General features: G+C 49.0%; 1 protein-coding gene across 1 annotated transcript in view; it reads right to left on the bottom strand.

Annotated features, from left to right (window-relative positions):
• Positions 1 to 23,996, bottom strand: part of LOC125448722 (polyunsaturated fatty acid lipoxygenase ALOX15B-like) — a 48,334-nt gene extending 24,338 nt beyond the window's left edge. The window contains exons 1-7 of the mRNA XM_048524204.1: positions 23,797 to 23,996; positions 22,514 to 22,718; positions 20,566 to 20,647; positions 19,280 to 19,402; positions 11,831 to 11,934; positions 1,738 to 1,910; positions 948 to 1,091 (exon numbers count right to left, since the gene is read on the bottom strand). Coding sequence (XP_048380161.1) covers positions 948 to 1,091; positions 1,738 to 1,910; positions 11,831 to 11,934; positions 19,280 to 19,402; positions 20,566 to 20,647; positions 22,514 to 22,718; positions 23,797 to 23,952 — 987 coding nt within the window. The 5' untranslated portion in view covers positions 23,953 to 23,996. The remainder of the gene's footprint in view (positions 1 to 947; positions 1,092 to 1,737; positions 1,911 to 11,830; positions 11,935 to 19,279; positions 19,403 to 20,565; positions 20,648 to 22,513; positions 22,719 to 23,796) is intronic.
• Positions 23,997 to 24,297: the final 301 nt, after the last annotated feature.

Genomic DNA, 24,297 nt, shown 5'->3' with positions numbered 1-24,297 from the left:
GGTCTGTAACCTGAGGAGATTCAGATGTGTAAACAGAGCAGCAGGAGGTAATTGTTAATGGAAACTCTGTTCTCCTTGGCAGTAGAGTGTTGGAGTGTATGGCAGAGTCTGGATGTGAGAAGGAGAGAGAGAGAAAGGGAGAGAGAAATTTTAAAGAAAGAGAAAGAGTGAGAGACAGTGAAGGGGGAGAAGGGTGTTAGAGAGAGAAAGAGGGAGAAAAAGAGACAAAGAGGGAGACAGAGAGAAGGAAAGAGGGAGGCATAGAGGAACAAAGAAAAAGCAAGAGAGAGAGGGAAAAAGGGGAGCGAGAGAGTGTGAGAGAGAAACAGATAGAGAAACTGGGCAAAGACAAAGGGGAAAGAGAGAGAGAGAGTAGAAAAGAAAAAAGAGAGGAGTGCATTTATAAAGAAAAAGAGAAATGCCTGATAACATTGGCCTGAGAGGTTAGGGGTCCCTGACTTGTTTTAACATCAAGGTATTTGTAAAGATTCACAGCAAACCAAGAAAACTCCAGGAGATTTTAAAAAATCATTCACAGGATGAGGGCATCGCTGGCCAGGCCAACATTTATTGCCCATCCCTTATTGCCCAGAGAACAGTTCAGAGTCAACCACATTGCTGTGGGTCTGGAGTCACATGTAGGCCAGACAAGTAGGATGGCAGTTTCCTTCCCTAAAGGGCATTAGAGAACCAAATTGTTTTTCCAACAATCAACAATGAATTCACGGTCGTCGTTAGATTCTTAATTTCAGATTTAAAAAATAATTGAATTCAAATTCCACCATTTGCTGAGGCAGGATTCAAACCCAAGTCCCCAGGACATCACCTGTTTGGTTAATAGTTCAGTGCAAATATCACTAGGCCATCAGTTTCCACAGAGGAACAACAACAAAGTGACAATGAGAGAGCGGGAGAGATACACAGATAGAATAGACAGGTGACTGTACCTGAATCGCGATGGGAATTAATTCATCCTGTGGATTCATGTACAAAAGGCACATTGGAGCTTCGAGATACTGCTGACGTCCAAAGATTGAATGGGCTGGAAATCCATCCAGCAGCTCATAATCGACAAGGAAAATGTTTCCTTTCTGAAATGGGAATGTGAGAGCTTTATTAAAAGCTGCAGGAATGTTTCCCAACACAGTTTCAGATGGAAAGCAGACAGGATCACCGAACACAAATTAGCAAAATGACTGCCTCTCCCCAAAACTCCTGCTGAATAAATTCCACAACTTGGGCACTGGCGATGAGTGAATAGCCCATCAAAAGGACAGAGCACAGGTTCAAAAGTACAGACCTACGGGCCTAAAGGGGCAGAACTCCTCTTAAAGAGGTAAGTGGTATTCCTGGTCTCAATGTTACAGGCATACGACAGCAACAGTGCGTGTGACGGCAAACCTTAATCAAACCCTGGTTGGGCCAGAGCTGGAGATTTGATCCAACTCTTGCAACTCACACAGTCACAAGATGTCAAAGCCTTGGATAAATGGCCAGGAGGAGGTTAACTGGGAAGGAGCAGGGGTAAGGGCTTTCAGTGAATGTGGAGAGACTCGAAAATGCAAATTCCTTTCCAAACTATTCTGATAATAAGCTGAAGATTTGCTTTTGAGTGTATTCCATTATCTGACATGCCCTGTTCAACATTAACCCTGCCCTATCGCCTAAAACACTTCTGTGGAGAAATTTTTGACTGAATAAGGAAGTGCCTTGTGAGAGTATGAACTATAAACCCACCTGAAGTTCCTGTTGGAGTGTGGTGTTCGGTCCCAGAAAAGGAGAAACCATCTCATTGGTAACGGGGAACTTGGCTGGGATGGTTTGGCATTGTTTGATCAGCTGTGGGTTTGATCCATTTAAATATTGGTAACCAAAGAATGGGTCTTCTTTCCAATGTTTCATGACATATGCTACATGGGGACAGAGAGAGAGACTGGTTCATTGCAGGGCCACAAGGACTGGTTAACCATGAGGGGTTGGTTTGCTCTGGGAGATTCTCCCAGGAATACAGGCAAATGCTGGGAATGTTCTGTATTTTTTTTGGCGAGAACAGTTCTGAGGGCAAGCTGCCCCTCAATGGGGCCGACAGGAAATCGGGAATGGCAGTTCCTGGACACACGAACAATGAGGTGGAGCATCGCCGCTTCGTTTAACTGTCCAACAGGACATAAACCCATCCTCACGGGCCTGGTACACAAACCAACACACACCCAAACATCACCCCAACACCCACCAAATCATCATCCAAACACCCCCCCAAAATATCACCCCAACACCCACCCAAACATCACCCCAACACCCACCAAATCATCACCCCAACACCCCCCAAAATATCACCCCAACACCCACCCAAAACATCACCCCAACAACCACCAAAAACATCACCCAAACACCCACCCAAATGGCACCCCAACACCCACCAAAAACATCACCCCAAAACCCACCCAAACAACACCCCAAAACCCATCAAAAACATCACCCCAACACCGACCCAAACATCAAACTCCCAATCATTACGGCACATTACCCCGTAAGCAATGCCCCCCAACACTCCCCTGACCAGCAGCGCAACAATTCACCATCACCCACAACCATCTCGACATGATTCTTCACCCCGCAACTAGTGGGTGTTCAGATAAGTCGGGTATGGATGCTAGGGCAGTTGCTTGCTCCTCCTGCAAAATGTGGCAGTTGGGAGATGTGGCACACGTCTCCGCTGGCTACATCTGCGGGAAGTGCACCCAGCTACAGCTCCTTGAAAACCGTGTTAGGGAAATGGAGCTGGAGCTGGATGAACTACGGATCATTCGGGAGGCAGAGGGGGTAATTGAGAGGAGTTATCGGGAGTTGGTCACTCCTAAGGCTCAGGACGAGGATAGATGGGTTACAGTTAGGGGGAGGAAAGGGGACAGACAGACAGTGCAGAGATCCCCTGTGGGCATTCCCCTCAGCAATAAGTATACCGTTTTGGATACTGCTGGGGGGGTTGACCTACCAGAGGAAAGCCATAGTAGTCAGTTCTCTGGCACTGAGCCTGACACTGTGGCAAAGAAGGGAAGGGGGCAGAATAGAAAAGTACTCGTGGTAGGGGACTCGATAGTTAGGGGAATCGACAGGAGATTTTGTGGGCAAGATCGGGATTCCCGGAAGGTATGTTGCCTCCCTGGTGCCAGGGTCCGGGACGTCTCCGATCGGGTGTATAAAGTTCTGAAAGGGGAGGGTGAACAGCCAGAAATCGTGTTACATATTGGCACAAATGATATAGCCAGAAATAGGTTTGAGGATATAAAAAGTGATTTCAGGGAGTTAGGATGGAAGCTGCAGAGCAGGACGAACAGAGTAGTGTTCTCTGGTTTACTACCGGTGCCACGAGATAGCGAGGTGAGGAACAGGGAGCGGGCGCAGCTGAACACGTGGCTACGCAGCTGGTGTAGGAGGGAGGGTTTCAGATATGTTGATAATTGGGATGCCTTCTGGGGAAGGTGGGACCTGTACAAGAAGGACGGGTTGCATCTGAACTGGAAGGGGACCAATGTCCTGGGTGGAAGGTTTGCTCGAGTAGTTCGAGAGGGTTTAAACTAGTATGGCAGGGGGGTGGGAACCTGAGCTGTATACCAGAGGTGAGCGTTGATGCAGGTGAGGCAGTAGCAAGAGGTAGACCAGCTAGTGGGAAGGATTTTCCTGGGAAGGAACCAAGGGATCGGTTAAAGTGTGTTTGCTTTAATGCAAGGAGTATCAGGAATAAAAGTGATGAACTTAGAGCATGGATCAGTACCTGGTGCTATGATGTTGTGGCCATAACAGAGACATGGGTTTCTCATGGGCTGGAATGGTTGCTGGATATTCCAGGGTTTAGAACATTTAAAAAGAATAGGGAGGGGGGAAAAAGAGGAGGGGGTGGAGCACTACTAATCAGAGAGGGTATCACAGCTACAGAAGCTTCCATTGTCGAGGAAGATCTGCCTACTGAGTCAGTATGGGTGGAAATTAGGAGCAGCAAGGGAGTAGTCACCTCGTTAGGGGTTTACTACAGGCCCCCCAATAGCAGCAGGGAGATTGTAGAAAGCATAGGTCGACAGATTTTGGAAAAGTGTGGACGCAGTAGGGTTGTTGTAATGGGTGACTTTAACTTTCCTAATATTGATTGGAACCTCCTTCGAGCAGAAGATTTGAATGGAGCTGTTTTTGTAAGGTGTGTTCAGGAGGGTTTCCTAACGCAGTACGTTGACAGGCCGACGAGGGGAGAGGCCATTCTAGACTTGGTGCTCGGAAACGAGCCGGGGCAGGTATCAGATCTTGTGGTGGGAGAGCATTTTGGTGATAGTGACCATAACACTCTCTCATTCTACATAGCTATGGAGAAGGAGAGGATTAGGCAGAATGGGAGGATATTTAATTGGGGAAGAGGAAACTATGATGCGATTAGACACGAGTTAGGAAGCATGGACTGGGAGCAGTTGTTCCATGGTAAGGGAAGTATAGACATGTGGAGATTGTTTAAGGAACAGTTGTTGGGAGTGATGAGTAAATATGTCCCTCTGAGACAGGCAAGACGGGGTAAGATAAAGGAACCTTGGATGACGAGAGCGGTGGAGCTTCTAGTGAAAAGGAAGAAGGTAGCTTACATAAGGTGGAGGAAGCTAGGGTCAAGTTCAGCTAGAGAGGATTACATGCAGGCAAGGAAGGAGCTCAAAAATGGTCTGAGGAGAGCCAGGAGGGGGCACGAGAAAGGCTTGGCAGAAGGAATCCGGGAAAACACAAAGGCATTTTACACTTACGTGAGGAATAAGAGAATGGTCAAAGAAAGAGTAGGGCCGATCAGGGATAGCATAGGGAACTTGTGTGTGGAGCCTGAGGAGGTAGGGGAAGCCCTAAATGAGTTTTTTGCTTCTGTCTTTACGAAAGAAACGACCTGTGTAGTGAATGAAACCTTTGAAGAGCAGGTGTGCATGCTGGAATGGATAGAGATAGAGGAAGCTGATGTACTGAAAATTTTGTCAAACATTAAGATTGACAAGTCGCCAGGCCCGGATCAGATTTGTCCTCGGCTGCTTTGGGAAGCGAGAAATGCAATTGCTTCGCCACTTGCGAAGATCTTTGCATCCTCGCTCTCCACTGGAGTCGTACCTGAGGACTGGAGAGAGGCAAATGTAATTCCTCTCTTCAAGAAAGGAAATAGGGAAATCCCCGGCAATTATAGACCGGTAAGTCTCACGTCTGTCGTCTGCAAGGTGTTAGAAAGGATTCTGAGGGATAAGATTTATGACCATCTGGAAGAGCATGGCTTGATCAAATACAGTCAACACGGCTTTGTGAGGGGTAGGTCATGCCTTACAAACCTTATCGAGTTTTTTGAGGATGTGACTAGTAAGGTTGATGAGGGTCAAGCTGTGGATGTGGTGTATATGGACTTCAGTAAGGCATTTGATAAGGTTCCCCATGGAAGGCTCATTCAGAAGGTCAGGAGGAATGGGATACAGGGGAACTTAGCTGCTTGGATACAGAATTGGCTGGCCAACAGAAGACAGCGAGTGGTAGTAGAAGGAAAATATTCTGCCTGGAAGTCAGTGGTGAGTGGGGTTCCACAGGGCTCTGTCCTTGGGCCTCTACTGTTTGTAATTTTTATTAATGACTTGGACGAGGGAATTGAAGGATGGGTCAGCAAGTTTGCAGACGACACAAAGGTCGGAGGTGTCGTTGACAGTGTAGAGGGCTGTTGTAGGCTGCAGCGGGACATTGACAGGATGCAGAGATGGGCTGAGAGGTGGCAGATGGAGTTCAACCTGGATAAATGCGAGGTGATGCATTTTGGAAGGTCGAATTTGAAAGCTGAGTACAGGATTAAGGATAGGATTCTTGGCAGCGTGGAGGAACAGAGGGATCTTGGTGTGCAGATACATAGATCCCTTAAAATGGCCACCCAAGTGGACAGGGTTGTTAAGAAAGCATATGGTGTTTTGGCTTTCATTAACAGGGGGATTGAGTTTAAGAGTCGTGAGATCTTGTTGCAGCTCTATAAAACTTTGGTTAGACCGCACTTGGAATACTGCGTCCAGTTCTGGGCGCCCTATTATAGGAAAGATGTGGATGCTTTGGAGAGGGTTCAGAGGAGGTTTACCAGGATGCTGCCTGGACTGGAGGGCTTATCTTATGAAGAGAGGTTGACTGAGCTCGGTCTCTTTTCATTGGAGAAAAGGAGGAAGAGAGGGGACCTAATTGAGGTATACAAGATAATGAGAGGCATAGATAGAGTCGATAGCCAGAGACTATTTCCCAGGGCAGAAATGGCTAGCACGAGGGGTCATAGTTTTAAGCTGGTTGGTGGAAAGTATAGAGGGGATGTCAGAGGCAGGTTCTTTACGCAGAGAGTTGTGAGAGCATGGAATGCGTTGCCAGCAGCAGTTGTGGAAGCAAGGTCATTGGGGTCATTTAAGAGACTGCTGGACATGCATATGGTCACAGAAATTTGAGGGTGCATCCATGAGGATCAATGGTCGGCACAACATTGTGGGCTGAAGGGCCTGTTCTGTGCTGTACTGTTCTATGTCTATGTTCTAACTACCTGAACAACACTCCCCCCGACTAACTGTCCAACGCTGGTCCCCACTAACTGTCCAATACTCCCCCCCAATTAACTGTCCAACACCACCCCCCCGACTAACTGTCCAACGCTGGTCCCCACTAACTGTCCAATACTCCCCCCCAATTAACTGTCCAACACTCCCCCCCCGACTAACTGTCCAACACTCCCCCCAACTAACTGTCGAACACTGTCCCGCCACTAACTGTCCAACACTCCCCCCCAACTAACTGTCCAACACTCCCCCCGACTAACTGTCCAACGCTAGTCCCCACTAACTGTCCAACATTCCCCCCCAATTAACTGTCCAACACTCCCCCCCCAACTAACTGTCCAACACTCCCCCCAACTAACTGTCGAACACTGTCCCGCCACTAACTGTCCAACACTCCCCCCCAACTAACTGTCCAACACTCCCCCCGACTAACTGTCCAACGCTAGTCCCCACTAACTGTCCAACATTCCCCCCCAATTAACTGTCCAACACTCCCCCCCCAACTAACTGTCCAACACTCCCCCCAACTAACTGTCGAACACTGTCCCGCCACTAACTGTCCAACACTCCCCCCCAACTAACTGTCCAACACTCCCCCCGACTAACTGTCCAACGCTGGTCCCCACTAACTGTCCAACACTCCCCCCCAATTAACTGTCCAACACTCCCCCCCCAACTAACTGTCCAACACTCCCCCCAACTAACTGTCGAACACTGTCCCGCCACTAACTGTCCAACACTCCCCCCCAACTAACTGTCCAACACTCCCCCCAACTAACTGTCCAACGCTGGTCCCCACTAACTGTCCAACACTCCCCCCCAATTAACTGTCCAACACTCCCCCCCCCAACTAACTGTCCAACACTCCCCCCAACTAACTGTCGAACACTGTCCCGCCACTAACTGTCCAACACTCCCCCCCAACTAACTGTCCAACACTCCCACCGGCTAACTGTCCAACGCTGGTCCCCACTAACTGTCCAACACTCCCCCTCAATTAACTGTCCAACACTCCCCCCCCAACTAACTGTCCAACACTCCCCCCAACTAACTGTCGAACACTGTCCCGCCACTAACTGTCCAACACTACCCCCCAACTAACTGTCCAACACACCCCCCAACTAACTGTCCAAAACTCCCCCCACTAACTGTCCAACACTGCCCCCAACTAACTGTCCAACACTGCCCCCAACTAACTGTCCAACACACCCCCCAATAACTGTCCAACACTCCCCCCACTAACTGTCCAACACTCCCCCCGACTAACTGTCCAACACGCCCCCCACTAACTGTCCAACACCACCCCCACTAACTGTCCAACACTCCCCGCCACTAACTGTCCAATAATTCCCCCACTAACTGTCCAACACTCCCCCCCAACTAACTATCCAACACTCCGCCCCACTAACTGCCCCACACTCCCCTCCCCCATCTGTCCAACACTCCCCCAACTAACTGCCCAACACTCCCCCCCACTAACTGTCCAACACTCCCCCCACTAACTGTCCAACACTCGCCCCCACTAGCTGTCCAACTCTTCCCCCCGACTAACTGCCTTACCCCTCTGGCCTACAACACCTTGCCCTTATCCCCACGCCTCACCTGTCACCCCTACCCACCTGTAAACTGTAGGTTTGTAGAAGGATTGTGTACAGATGAAGGGAGTAGACAAAACTTGCGATACAGTGATGTAAAATGCAAGTTTGTGCAGTTGGCAGAAAGAATAGAAGAGCTGAATATTATTTAAATGGAGAAAGGCTACAGAAAGCAATAGAACTGAGGGATTCAGGCGTCTGTGTCCATGATTCGCAACAAAGCCAGCGTCCAAGTTCTGCAGGTAATGGGGAAGGTAAATGGAGCAAAAGCAGAAGCTGCTGGAAAAGCTCAGTAGGTCCGACAGCATCTGTGAAGGAGAAAACAGAGTTAACATTTCTGGTCTGGTGACCCGTCCTTAGAAGAATGTTGGCTTTATTTCATATGGAATGGAGTATAGGAACAGGGAGGTTCTGCTAAAACCGTACAAGGTACTTGTTAGACCACACCCAGAATTTCCCTGGGGAACTGAGTTTAAGAGCCGTGAGGTTATACTGCAGCTCTATAAAACCCTGGTGAGACCACACTTGGAATATTGTGTTCAATTCTGGTCACCTCATTATAGGAAGGATGTGGAAGCTTTAGAAAGGGTGCAGAGGAGATTTATCAGGGTGCTGCCTGGACTGGAGGGCAGGTCTTATGAGGAAACGTTGAGGGAGCTAGGGCTTTTCTCATTGGAGCGAAGGAGGATGAGTGGTGAACTGAAAGAACTGTGGATGCTGTAAATCAGGAACAAAAACAAAGTTGCTGGAAAAGCTCAGCAGGTCTGGTAGCATTTGTGGATGAGAAAACAGCGTTCTAAGGAAGGGTCACCGGACCCAAAACATTAACTCTTTTTTCTCCTCCACAGATGCTGCCAGACCTGCTGAGCTTTTCCAGCAACTTTGTTTTTGAAGGATGCGAGGTGACCTGTAGAGGTGTACAAGATGATGAGAGGCATGGATAGAGCGTATAGCCAGAGACTTATTCCCAGGGTGGAAATGACTATTAGGAGGGGGCATAATTTAAAGATGATTGGAGGAAGGAATAGGGGAGATGTCAGAGGTAAGTTCTTTACACAGAGAGAGGTGGGCGTGTGGAATGTGCTGCCGACAGTGGTAGTGGAGTCACATAGAACATAGAACATGGAACAATACAGCGCAGAACAGGCCCTTCGGCCCTCCATGTTGTGCCGACCTGTGAACAAATCTAAGCCCCTCCCCCTACACTATCCCATCATTATCCATATGCTTATCCAAGGAATACGTTAGGGACATTTACACAACTTTTAGATAGTTTAATGGAGGATGGTAAAATGCAGGATATGCAGGGCAGATTGATCTTAGGGTAGGATGATAGATCAGCACAGCATCGTGGGCTGAAGGCCTGTACCGTGCTGTACTGTTCTATGTTCTATGTTCTACTCTTGTTGACTGGATCTAAACTATTAAAATGGTTGACAAAATCTTCATCAAATCTCATCTCAAGCTCTAACAGCTCCAGATTTTGCAAACTAACTTTGTTACTGAGAGTGTCCCTTCCCCACTGGAAATCCCCTCAAGGTTCTCACAAGGCCCCTCACACCCTACCCACAGTGTGGGTGACCCTCACTGGGCTCAAAGCTCGGTTCAGCATTAACCTTCCTGCTTCTGTACTCAATCTGTCCCCTCATCAAAGCTGAGGTTTGTTAATTGCTCTCACTATGTTCTGTCACATTGAAGGATCAATAGACTCCCAGTTCTCTCTGACTCTCTGCGTTCTTTAAAACTTTGCTGTCAAATATACATTGCCACACTCCATCCATTTTACAGATGTATTATACCTTCCATTGAACTCCAGATGCCACCTGTCTGCTCGTTCTGTTACTCTATCCCTGTTCTGTTTTAGACCATTCACATTGCTCTTAGTGCTTACCACTCCATCCAATACCAAGCACTCAGGTCCACTCTGAAAAATATTGACCGTGTCTTTTTCTTTTGTTCTTGAGGCATTTCATTTATTCCACCAGCATCCATTTTACTAAGCAGACCTCTCTGTGGTAACCTGTCAAAAACTTTCTTGAAGTCCCTAAAAACAGTGTCTACCACATTCCCCTCATCCTTCTCTGTCATTTCATAAAGAAATTCAGTTACAAGGCACTGCTCACTCTACATCGTTAACTCAGACCAGATCATCTACTTCAAAGCCTTACCCACCACTGATGTTAGACTCACCAGCCTTTGCTGGCAAAGGATGCCCGATGAATTCCCTTCAATGGCTGGGCTTATGGACTATGCCACCGTGAGGCACGGAGGTGAGCCAGGATGCAGGGAGACAGGCTATGGCACTGCAATATTATTGCTGAGTGAGTGGGCTACAGCTGCCAGTCACAGAGATGGCACTGCTCAGACCAACTCAAACTGCCAATTTAGCAACGGGGTCATGGTGGAGTGGGTGGAATGAAGAAAGACTCTCTTCCAGCTACATCTTTTTAATCTTAAACTGTTCGACATGGCATCGGATTGTGGCTGTAGTCGATGCTCCCCTCCATCTTGATGATCTGGTCTGAGTTAACGATGTAGAATGATGTGTTTTACAATAAATCATCCTTCATTCAAATTGGTGTTCAGAACGAGCAGAGGTTTTGTTCGAATGCTTTAAATCAAGGAGGTAATGCAAAGAGGTGGCTGCAGTTTTGAAATGTATGTTTAGTGGAGCTCAGTGTGAGCTACGTACAATGTTGTTCCTGCCTGAGACCAGAAGCAGACACTGCAGAGTCTGTGGGCTCTGAATTAGTGGAAAACTGCTTAACAACAAGATTCTGATTGGCTCCTGACCCAGGGGACCATGGCTGGTGTGGGGCCAGTGCAGCGGAGAATGTAAAGTTTGCAGAGGGAAAGTAGCAAACATCTTTCTCATTCCCTCTCTCCTATGCGGAAGTTCGTCTCCTCTATCGCTGGCTACCTTCCATTCTCATGTATCTCTGCAATTCCCTGTTGAAGGTGAAATAAACTGTCTCCAAGATGGTGAAAGTATGGACTCTCAACCAGAAAATGAAAGACAGCAACAGGAAGCAAACAACTTCATCTCATTGGCAAAGGGCATAAAAGGAATTAGAAAAGAAAGAAAGCAGCTGAGCGAAGCTCAGGCTGGTGCTATTGCACTGCCTTTCCCTGACTGTTTTCCTATCCACCCTTAATATCCATAACTTGTCAGTCTTTGTCTGTCTGTTTGTATGAGAAATGGGGAATTGAAGGAGGGTTAGAGTTTAAGTTGTACAGTTATAAGTGAGCAATTCATTTTTTTTTTACCAATTGCCATTAGTCAAAAATAATTTGTTCGCAATTTAGTTATTTCCTTCTCAATTACAATTGTTTCAGCCTGTCTTCGAGAGTCAGGAAAATAGGTGAATAGTTTAACTAAACCTTTTCAACTCAACGACAGCTCAGGAGAGAGTGGGGTTCAATTTCCACTGCCAGGGAGTCAAGATGAATTAAATACTCAACAGGGAGTTTCAGTTCTCAGAACTGTGCTCAGTGTAAGGGCACACAATCCTGCAGGTGAGGCGTGAGCAGCAGCACCATCATATGTCTCACCCTGAGTCGGGCAGTAACCTGTGGGTCTTCAGGAGTGAGAGAGCCTTTCAGAAATCTTATTGTTTATCCAGCAATGCCAGAGAAACACCAGGCACTGTTCAGAATTACCTGCAACTGGAACCTTGCTGAAGTCAACAAAATTACGGAATTCTCCCACATTCGTCCAGACATTCGTAAGCAGTTTTAGTGGATTCAGGCCAAGCTCGAGAAATCTGAGTTAACAAAGACATTTTATAATTAATCACCATGAGCACTGAAAAAGTTCACTCTTCCACTTTGAGATAGCAAGCCCTGCAGATGCTGGAATCAGACAGCACATTTCTATAGAAGGGTCTAGCCCCGAAACGTCAGCTTTCCTGCTCCTGGCCTGCTGTGTTCATCCAGCTCCACACTGTATTGACACTGACTCCAGCGCCTGCAGTTCATGCCGCCTCCGCTGGGATCAGCTTTCTGGTTGAGCTCGAGCTGGCTTAGCACAGGTGTCAGGTTAAAAGCAACAACGCCCCCATGCAGCCTGACCCCTCAGCCTGCAGCCGGAGAGAAGCCACAGAATGATATTAATGTGCAGGATCCATCGGGCACTGCTTCACTGTTTCTGACAACTCCCTGGTGGGTTTGTTCAGAAATGGGACGGGTCACCCACGTAGACTTTAGGAAGTAAGTTCAGTTCCTCCTGGGTGTCAGTGCGGCTGAGGATATGACAACCAGGTGTGGCAACGTAAGTTTTTAAAATCAGCTGCAGATGCTTTGACACTTGCCTCCACTAGGGTGGGGATGGATTGGGCTGGGGGGACGGGACGGGGTGGTCGGGTAGAAGGGCCCACAATAAGGCTGTTATGCTGCACCCTTCACACAAGGTTAAGGTCGGGGGGCAGGACCCACAGTGGCCAGGCCTCAGGATGGTGGAGTCTGAAGTGGTCAGTTACCCCCTCACGGCTCTTCATTGTGAGGGTCTCAGGCAGATGAAAGATCCCCCCGAGGGGTGTGGGCATGGGGTCAGGGAGGGGGGAGGGGAGCATGTCCTGGGAATGTAGAATTGAGGTTAATATCAGAGCAGCCCGCTGTCTTATCGAACAGCAGAGCAGGTTCTAAGGGCCGAGTGGCCTGCTCTTGTTCCTTTGTTCCCATTGGGTCTGGCCTTTTCCATCCTCGTCCCCCTAAAATGACATGGGGAGCATTGGAAAAGAATTCAGAAACTAAACAGAAACATCCAAACAGTATTTTGCACAGTCCTCTGCAAACACCAGTCCTTATTTTTCTGCAATGTGACCCCTTTGACATTGTGTGAGCACCATGACCTCAGCAGATGTAGAGGCAGCTAATCTAATGCAACATTGACTCTGAAATTCTCTTGGCCATAGACCTGACATCCAGAAACCTGCACCGAAGCCAGGAGAGCGGCCTCCATGGGCATAGCTTTATTTTCACTCAGACACTACCATCCCCAACCATATGCCATCCCATCAGCAGGACAGGTCCAGCAGAGATGGCAGCATAGTCAGAAGACAGTGCCCCTGGAGATAAAATAACAAGAACGGTACAGCACAGGAACAGGCCCTTCAGCCCACCAAGACTGCACTAGCACAAAATGACTTTCTTAACGACTGACCAGTCAGTCTTATTTCTGTGGTGGGCAAATTATTGGAGAGGATTCTGAGAGAGAGTATTTATGATCATTTGTAAAAGCACAATTTGATTAGAAATAGGTGGCATGGCTCTGAGAGGGTCAGGTCATGTTTCAAAAGCCTTATAAATTCTTTGAGGATGTGACAAAACACATTGAAGAAGTTAGAGCAGTGGATGTGGTGTATATGGATTTTAGCAAGGCATTCAATAAGGTTCTCCATGGTAGGTTCATTCAGAAAGTAAGGAGGCATGGGATTCGGGGAAATTTGGCTGTCTAGACACAGAATTGGCTGTCCAATAGAAGTCAGAGGGTGACAGTGGATGCAAAGTATTCAGCCTGGAGCTTGGTGACCAGTGGTGATCCGCAGGGATCCGCTGTGACTTCTGCTCTTTGTGATCTTTATAAATGAATGCAGAAGTGGAAGGATGGGTTAGTAAGTTTGCTGATGACACGAAGATTGGTGGAGTTGTAGACAGCGTGGAGGGCTGTTGTAGGTTGCAGTGGGACATTGACAGGATGCAGAGCTGGGCAAAGAAGTGGCAGATGGAATTCAACCCAGAAAAGTTAGAAGTGATTCATTTTGGGAGGTCAAATTTGAATGCAGAATACAGAGTTAATGGCAGGATTCTTGGCAGTGTGGAGGAACAGAGGAATCTTGGAGGCCACATCCATAGACCCCTCAAAGTTGCTATCTAGTTGATACGGTTGTTAAGAAGGCATATGGTGTGTGGGCTCTCATTGGCAGTGGAATTGAGTTTAAGAGTCCTGAGGTTATGCTGCAGCTCTATAAAACCCTGGTTAGACCACACTGGGAATATTGTGTTCAATTCTGGTCACCTCATTATAGGAAGGATGTGGAATCTTTAGAGAGGGTGCAGAGGAGATTTACCAGGATGCTGCCTGGACTGAAGGGCAGGTCTTATGAGTAAATTTTGTAAATCTCTCTCAGGGCACCCCTCAGCGTCCAATGTTCAAATGAAAACAAACCAAGCTTGTCCAATCTCTCCTCATAGCTGATATATGCCAAACCAGGCAACATCCTGATAAATTATTTCTGCGCCCTTTCTAAAGTCTCCAAGTCCTTCTGGTGCTGTGGCAACCAGAACTATACACAATATTCCAGTATGGCCTCAGTAAAATTCTATACAGGCGCAACATAGCAACTCTATGCCCTGACTGAGAAAGGCGAGCATGTCATATGCCTTCTTGACCACCTTATCCACCTGTGTTGCCACTTTCAGGGAACAGTGTATGCCTACAGTCCTCTGTACGTTGATACTACTAAGGGTTCTACCATTTACTGTAGGGTTTCCAAATGCATTACCTCACTCTTGTCTGATGTAAATTCCACCTGCCATTTCTCCGCCCAAGTCTCCAGCCTGTCTACACCCCGCTATATCCTCTGGCAATACTCCTCACGATATGCAGCTCCCTCAATCATTGTGTCGTCTGCAAACTTACAAATCAGGCCACACACATTTTCTCCTAAACATTCATATACATTACAAACAACAGGGGTCCCAGCACTGATCCCTGTGGAACTTCACTGGTCACAGTAAAACGCCCTTTCACCTCACTTCTCTGCCTGCTATGACAAAGCCAGTTCAATGTCCATCCGACCAGCTCACCACAGATCCTCTACATCGCCGAGGCCAGACGCCAACTCTCCGACACCACCTCCTACCGCCTCCTCGATCATGACCCCACACCCGAGCACCAAACCATCATCTCCAACACCATTCACGACCTCATCACCTCAGGGGACCTCCCACCCACAGCCTCCAACCTCATTGTTCCCCAACCCCGCACGGCCCGTTTCTATCTTCTTCCCAAAATCCACAAACCTGCCTGCCCTGGTCGACCCATCGTCTCAGCCTGCTCCTGCCCCACCGAACTCATCTCCACCTATCTGGACTCCATTTTCTCCCCTTTGGTCCAGGAACTCCCCACCTACGTCCGTGACACCACCCACGCCCTCCACCTCCTCCAGGACTTCCAATTCCCTGGCCCCCAACACCTCATATTCACCATGGACGTCCAGTCCCTGTACACCTGCATTCCGCATGGAGATGGCCTCAAGGCCCTCTGCTTCTTCCTGTCCCGCAGGCCCGACCAGTCCCCCTCCACCGACACCCTCATCCGCCTAGCCGAACTCGTCCTCACACTCAACAACTTCTCTTTTGACTCCTCCCACTTCCTACAGACTAAGGGGGTGGCCATGGGCACCCGCATGGGCCCCAGCTATGCCTGCCTCTTTGTAGGTTACGTGGAACAGTCCCTTTTCCGCACCTACACAGGCCCCAAACCCCACCTCTTCCTCCGGTACATTGATGACTGTATCGGCGCCGCGTCTTGCTCCCCAGAGGAGCTCGAACAGTTCATCCACTTCACCAACACCTTCCACCCCAACCTTCAGTTCACCTGGGCCATCTCCAGCACATCCCTCACCTTCCTGGACCTCTCAGTCTCCATCTCAGGCAACCAGCTTGTAACTGATGTCCATTTCAAGCCCACCGACTCCCACAGCTACCTGGAATACACCTCCTCCCACCCACCCTCCTGCAAAAATTCCATCCCCTATTCCCAATTCCTCCACCTCCACCGCATCTGCTCCCACGATAAGACATTCCACTCTCGCACATCCCAGATGTCCAAGTTCTTCAAGGACCGCAACTTTCACCCCACAGTGATCGAGAACGCCCTTGACCGCGTCTCCCGTATTTCCCGCAACACATCCCTCACACCCCGCCCCCGCCACAACCGCCCCAAGAGGATCCCCCTCGTTCTCACACACCACCCTACCAACCTCCGGATACAACGCATTATCCTCCGACACTTCCGCCATTTACAATCCGACCCCACCACCCAAGACATTTTTCCATCCCCTCCCCTGTCAGCTTTCCGGAGAGACCACTCTCTCCGTGACTCCCTTGTTCGCTCCACACTGCCCTCCAACCCCACCACACCCGGCACCTTCCCCTGCAACCGCAGGAAATGCTACACTTGCCCCCACACCTCCTCCCCCACCCCCATCCCAGGCCCCAAGATGACATTCCACATTAAGCAGAGGTTCACCTGCACATCTGCCAATGTGGTATACTGCATCCACTGTACCCGGTGCGGCTTCCTCTACATTGGGGAAACCAAGCGGAGGCTTGGGGACCGCTTTGCAGAACACCTCCGCTCAGTCCGCAACAAACAACTGCACCTCCCAGTCGCAAACCATTTCCACTCCCCCTCCCATTCTCTAGATGACATGTCCATCATGGGCCTCCTGCAGTGCCACAATGATGCCACCCGAAGGTTGCAGGAGCAGCAACTCATATTCCGCTTGGGAACCCTGCAGCCATATGGTATCAATGTGGACTTCACCAGTTTCAAAATCTCCCCTTCCCCTACTGCATCCCTAAACCAGCCCAGTTTGTCCCCTCCCCCCACTGCACCACACAACCAGCCCAGCTCTTCCCCCCCACCCACTGCATCCCAAAACCAGTCCAACCTGTCTCTGCCTCCCTAACCGGTTCTTCCTCTCACCCATCCCTTCCTCCCACCCCAAGCCGCACCCCCAGCTATCTAATAACCTCATCCCACCTCCTTGACCTGTCCGTCTTCCCTGGACTGACCTATCCCCTCCCTACCTCCCCACCTACACTCTCTCCACCTATCTTCTTTACTCTCCATCTTTGGTCCGCCTCCCCCTCTCTCCCTATTTATTCCAGTTCCCTCCCCCCATCCCCCTCTCTGATGAAGGGTCTAGGCCCGAAACGTCAGCTTTTGTGCTCCTGAGATGCTGCTTGTCCTGCTGTGTTCATCCAGCCTCACATTTTATTATCTTGGAATTCTCCAGCATCTGCAGTTCCCATTATCTCTCACCACAGATCCTGTTTGATTTTAGCTTCGACATCAGCCTGCAATGAGAGACCTTGTCAAAGGCCTTGCTAAAGTCCACTGAGACAACATTCTCTGTCCAGGCTCATCAATCATGTTTGTCACTTCCTCAAAAAACTCAGTCAAGTTTGCGAGGCACAACCTACCCTGAACAAACTCATGTTGCCTATTCCTAATAAGTCCGTATTTTTCCAAATGTGAATGAATCCTGTTCCTAAGAATCTTGTCCAACAATTCCCCATATCAATATTTGGCAGGGCACGGTGGCTCAGTGGTTAGCACTGCAGCCTCACAGCGCCAGGGACCCAGGTTCGATTCCAGCCTCAGGCAACTGTCTGTGTGGAGTTTGCACATTCTCCCTGTGTCTGTGTGAGTTTTCTCCGGGTGCCCCGGTTTCCTCCCACAGTCCAAAGATGTGCAGTCTAGGTGAATTGGCCATGCTAAATTGCCCGTAGTGTTCAGGGGTGTGTGGGTTACAGGGGGATGGATCTGGGTGGGATGCTTCAAGGGACGGAGTGGACTTGTTGGGCCGAAGGGCCTGTTTCCACACTGTAGGGAATCTAATATGTAAGGCTCACCAGCCACAATATCCTCAACACCAGAGCAGATTCCAGTTAGTCTGACATCTGTCATCAGGAGAATACTCAATTCCTTTTTTTCAAGCAGAGCGCTTAACACAATCAGGCAGAGTTTGGAGATAATGGGAACTGCAGATGCTGGAGAATCTGAGATAACAATCTGCTCTGATGAAGGGTCCAGGCCGGAAACGTCAGCTTTTGTGCTCCTGAGATGCTGCTTGGCCTGCTGTGTTCATCCAGCTCCACACTTTGTTATCCAGGCAAAGTTTGTATGGTTTTATAAAAGGAACATCATGATTCTATTATTAGTGAGATCTTTAGAGGAAATGACTAATGTGGTTGATGGGGAACTTCCAAAAGGCTTTCATCAAGGTGCCACACCAAAGGCTACTTTACAGAATAGTAGCTCCTGGTGTAGGGTGCAATGTATTAGCATTGATAGGGGACTGCTTAGCTAACAGAAAACAAAGTATATGGATAGAGGAGTGGTTACCTAATAAAGGGAGCATTTTGGCTGAGTGCCACAGGGATCAGAGCTGGGCAGATTATTTAGAATCTGCACCCAGATAACCTTACTGACAAGGCAAAGAGAAATGGTCACAGTAAATATGCAAAAGGATACCAGCAGAGTGAGAGGGGATGTCACTTTGGCAGCTGGAGTATAGTGTGGGAACATGTGAACTCAACCGCTTTGGCTGGAAAAATAAGAAAGCAGCAGATGATTGAAATGGAGACAGATTGCAGAACTCTGAGGTCCAGAAGGATCTGGTCTTGCTGCATGACCCGTAGCAGGTCAGTGTGCAGGTACCGCAAGTCATTGGGAAGGTTAACATCGAGGAAGGATGCATTGGAGGTGGTTCAGGGGAGGTTTGCTGGATTGATACCTGGAAGGAACAGGCTTTCTTGTGAGGAAAGGGTTGGACAGACTGGGCTTGTATTCACTGGAATTTAGAGAGTAAAGAGTGAGGTGATGGATAGATATTGGAAGGATTTCCCCCTTTGTCCAGCACTGGGAGGTAGGGGAGGGTTGGAGAATGTTTTTTTTGGACCGAGTTGAAGAGAAATGATTTTGATAGGGTTGTGCAACTTTTGGAACTCTCTTCCCCAGAATGTGGTGGGTGTGGTGGAAGGGGGTGCGGATATTTTTAAAGACAGAGCTGGATCAGTTCTCATCAGGTGGGAAAATGCAGGGTCACTGGGGGTGGGTTCAGATGTGAATGTGGAATTCAAACCAGAAACAGATCAGCCCTGTGAGTGCATCTAATTCACATGTTTGTAACTGGCGGAGAGATTTCCAGAGAAATTCTCATTTTCAATGACAGAGGATCCCAACATTCAGTGTAAAACAGAAGGCTGAAGTGTTTGAAACTATACAGCCAGAAATACTGAGTGGATGTTCCATTGCTTACTCATGAGCAATACATTTAATACAGTGTAAATTTTTGACATTTAGTGAATACTTACGCAGAATCAAGGTTAAAAGCAATGTGCACTTTTCGGTCCAAAGTAAATTGTGCATCTTTGGGTAAGTCACTGCTTCTTTTTGCCTTAATGCACCTGGGGATTCCTGGTGCGTAGGTGCTCCATCTGAAAGACAATTTTCATTAGGGCAATGTAAACTTTCAAATATCCAATCAACGTTACAATTTGTTATCGAGAGACACGGGGAAGAGAATGGGGCAGCTTTCAGAGATTACAGTAAACACTTATAAGGGACAGCACAGCGTTAGATACAGAGTAAAGCTCCTCTACACTGTGCCCCCATCAAACACTCCCAGGGCAGGGACAGCACAGGGTTAGATACAGAGTAAAGCTCCTCTACACTGTGCCCCCATCAAACACGCCCAGGGACAGGGAGAGCATGGGGTTAGATACAGAGTAAAGCTCCCTCTACACTGTCCCCCACCAAACACTCCCAGGACAGGGACAGCACAGGGTTAGATACAGAGTAAAGCTCTCTTTACACTGTCCACCATCAAACACTCCCAGAGCAGGGACGGCACAGGGTTAGATACAGGGTAAAGTTCCCTCTACACTGTCTCCCCCAAACACTCCCTCAAATCTTCCTCCAAAACAATTGTAAACATCGCCTACGGTGAGCTCTATTCAATACTTGAGCAAGTTCGAAACATGGGGGTAGAGGTGAGAGGACAATGGGATACCTGGACCCCAGTAGGGAACAGACCAGCAAAGCGGGCTGTGTGTTCGAACTTTAACAGGGAAAAATAAAAGTAATAACCTGGAAGTTATGTTCTGAATGACTTTGTACACCTGGAAATGGAGCTGCAGCAGCCAGGAGAGGGATACGCGCCAAAAGCTGGCAAATGGGACTAGATTAATTTAGGATATGTGGTTGGCTTGAAGGAGATCGCAAGCACTGCAGAAACTCGAGACGATACTGTGTGGAGCTGGAGAGACACAGCAGGTCAGGCAACATCAGAGGAGCAGGAAAGTCAGAATTAATGAAGGGTCCCGACCCGAAACGTCAGCTTTCTTGTTCCTCTGATGCTGTCTGACATGCGATGTTCCTCCAACTTCATACTGTGCCGAGTTGGACCGAAGAGTCTGTTTCCATGCTGTACGGCTATATGACAGTCATTTCCGAAATTTAATCTTTTCACTCTGGGAGAAGATACCACCTTCACTGTTCAATACCCACCCGAATGGTTCTGTTTGAAAGCAATGATTTTATTTCTTGGTGACAACCAGTCTCCTCGTTCTAACACTGAGGTGGCAGCTGCTATACTCACTGATAGGCCTCTTGCCTGCTTCTTAATTCATTGATCCAGTGCTGCTCAAGGATGGCCGATTGATATTCATGCTTTTTCCGAGCTTTGGGAGAACAGCAAAAACAGGATTGCAACAGAATGAAATTTCTTTTCAAATCAAAGGGAGATGAAATTTTGCTTTTCTTTTCTCTCTCTGGTTCTGCGCTCGAATTGACCCTCAATGATTGTTTCAAAAATCACATTAGCTCTTCCAACAACCCCAAACCCACCTCCCAAACCCACTTCCCAATACCCACCTCCCAAACACAGCCTCCCAATCCCCACCTCCCAAACACCGCCTCCCAAACCCACCTCCCAAACCCCACCTCCCAAACCCACCTCCTGATACCCACCTCCAGATACCCACCTCCCAAACCCCACCTCCCAAACCCACCTCCTGATACCCACCTCCTGATACCCACCTCCCAAACCCCACCTCCCAAACCCACCTCCTGATACCCACCTCCTGATACCCACCTCCAGATACCCACCTCCCAAACCGACCTCCTGATACCCACCTCCCAAACACCGCCTCCCGAACCCACCTCCCGAACTTACCTCCCGACCCCCACCTCCCAAATACCGCCTCCCAAACCCACCTCCCAAACCCACCTCCCAAACCCCACCTCCCAAATACCGCCTCCCAAACCCACCACCCAAACCCCACCTCCCAAACCCACCTCCTGATACCCACCTCCTGATACCCACCTCCCGAACCCACCTCCCGAACTCACCTCCCGACCCCCACCTCCCAAATACCGCCTCCCAAACCCACCTCCCAAACCCACCTCCCAAACCCCACCTCCCAAATACCGCCTCCCAAACCCACCACCCAAACCCCACCTCCCAAACCCACCTCCTGATACCCACCTCCTGATACCCACCTCCCGAACCCACCTCCCGAACTCACCTCCCGACCCCCACCTCCCAAATACCGCCTCCCAAACCCACCACCCAAACCCCACCTCCCGAACCCACCTCCCAAACACCGCCTCCTAAACACCGCCTCCCAAAACCACCCACCAAACCCCACCTCCCGATACCCACCTCCTGAACCCCACCTCCCGAACCCCACCTCCTGAACCCCACCTCCCGATACCCACCACCCGATACCCACCTCCCGAACCCCACCTCCCGAACCCCACCTCCCCACTTCTCACAAAACCCCACCTCCACCCCCACCCCCCAGTCTTTGCTCTTAGATGAACTTAAAAAAAAAATCACAGTAACACAAGCACTATCCACACTTCTGCCGAATCCGTTTGCAATTTACATTCCGAAGCCAGAGCACCCCACGTCTAGGTCCCACTTCTCTGCCACTGACTGTATTTGGGGTGGAAACAGGCAGACCTGTACTGTCCTGGGGGTAAGAGATTTGGGGTGGGGGGGGAACAAGAGATGGCGCCCATCACCACCCAGCATCATACTGAATGGTGGAGCAGTTTGATGGGCAGAATGGTCTACTCCTGCTCCCAATTCTTTTCCTTTTAGTCAGGTGGTAAACGGTTAACTTTGTTATACGGAAATGCCACACATTTAACCCGGCCCACTTTCATGCAGCCTCCCTCTACTGGCGCAGTTCCCTGGAAAAACAGCTCATCAGCCTGGCTTTGGGGTGAATTCGAGCGTGCCATTATCCCTTGTAAGGAGTTGTAAGTCAGATGTGAGAGGGCTGTTGTGTTTTCCATCTGTGTGCTGCTTCAAGCTAATAAGTAAAACAGTGGCCTATCACATCTGAGGGAGGGGACAGGAATGTCCAAACACTCTGCAACAGCCTGCTGTGTTCATCCAGCTCCACACTTTGTTATCTCAGATTCTCCAGCATCCGCAGTTCCCATTAACTCTGTAAGCAGGTATCTTTCCGACGCAGCCTTCCATTGACTTGGGGGGAAAGGTGGGAAAGCCTGAAAGGTCTCTCCCTCAATCATACCTGTTCCTTCGATGATATCCAGAGTGTTCTCATCCTCCAGCCAGGAGTAGCAGGGGAAGGAGTAGACTCTCTGATCAGGTGCCTTCACAGTGACATATTGACAATACCAACTGTCTTCAGGTAGCAGTGTGTGTTTGTCTTTGTACAATCTCACCAGTAATATCTCACCCAGGTCATTCTCACTCTGAATCTTTATTGTCTTGACCTGTGAACATAGAAAGTGTCGGCAATGACCAGTCAGCAATTTTAAAAAGCCCAACACTGGACGCTCAAACCAAAGACAGACATTGCTGGTGAAACTCAACAGGTTTGGCAGCATCTGTGGAGAGTGAGAGAGACAAAGTGTGTGAGAAAGACAGCGAGCGAGAGAGAGAGAGAAAATGAGAGGGAGAAAATGAGAGAGAGAGAGAGAGACAGAGTTATAACCTTTGAAGGCTGATATGACTCCTCTGTTTTTTTTTCTCTCTCTCTCTGCACATGCTGCCAGATCTGTTCAGTTCCTCCAACACACTCTGCGTTTGTTTCAGAAATCAAATTGTCTTTGTTTACTCTTATTTAAACAGAGATGGGAGTCCCCTCAGAGAAAGCAAGAACTGCTGATGCTGGAGAAACCGAGATAACAAGGTGTAGAGTTGGATGAAAACAGCAGGCCAAGCAGAATCAGAGGCGCAGGAAAGCTGACATTTCGGGTCTGGACCCATTTTCTGAAGAAGGCTCTAGACCCGAAACATCAGCTTTTCTGCTCCTCAGTTGCTGCTTCGCCCGCTGTGTTCACCTATCTCTACACCTTGTTATCTGGGAGTCCCCTCAGCCTCATTTCCCTCACTGCCAGCCTGTTAAGCTTCCCTGTCCCTGAGGCTGCCACTCCAGGGGAACATCAGTCCCCTGCCTCCTTATTCCCACACCATCAGTTTGTGCTGCCCCTCTATCCCTTCTTGCTAGCCCCCCACCCCCACACCTTCGGGAGCTCCGTTGTACAATGCTGATTACCAGCACTGTTCCCTCAACCCATCCGTTCCCTCTGGGACTCCCAAGCCACTCCAAAATCACACCCCCCCCCCCTCCCAACCATCCAACTCAGACAGTTACAAAGCCCCCTCAGAGGAGCTCAGGCTGTCAACCTGAGAGATGTGGGATCATTTCCAAGCTGGTCTGTGCCTCACGACCATCAGTTCCTGGAGACACAGAAACCAATCTCGGGAGTGTTTAAAATTCACTGGTGTCCAGCCCCCACCTGCATTTCTCTGACTGAGCCAGTGCCTGCACTCTCCTCCTGTACTTACAGAGCCTTCTTGAATCTTGTTAATTATCCATGCCAGTCCTACCAGGACCCTTTCGGAGTTGCCCAGGGAACCCACCAGAGTCACGAAGATTTTATCGATGGTCCCAGCTTTGGGAAAATTACCTGTGGCCAAAGCCACTTCGTACTGGACAGACATGCTTAACACAGAAGTTACAGAATAGCTGGGAGAGAGAGAGGCTTCTGCTTTAAGCAGGGGAGGTGCAGCTTCATGTCGAGGGAGGGGGCTTGGCTAATAATCATACCGGCCCATGCTTGTCAAATTCAAACTGAAAGAAGCTTGGCAAGCACAGACGAGCCTTGCAGTCATTCTAATAGTTATAAACATGTTTATTCAGTCAACTCTCAATTCCTTCATCCAGGCAGGGGACGAAATACAAATGATACGAGTCTGAAGACAGTGGCAGAGCCACTACTGTCCCTACAGGGTGGAAACAGACCATTCAGCCCAACAAGTCAACACTAACCCTCTGAAGAGCTATCT

Source organism: Stegostoma tigrinum, chromosome 45, assembly GCF_030684315.1.
Source record: "Stegostoma tigrinum isolate sSteTig4 chromosome 45, sSteTig4.hap1, whole genome shotgun sequence".
NCBI classification, from domain to species: domain Eukaryota; kingdom Metazoa; phylum Chordata; class Chondrichthyes; order Orectolobiformes; family Stegostomatidae; genus Stegostoma; species Stegostoma tigrinum.
Note: the sequence above shows the minus strand (reverse complement) of the source record. Positions and strands in the feature narration are given on the sequence as shown.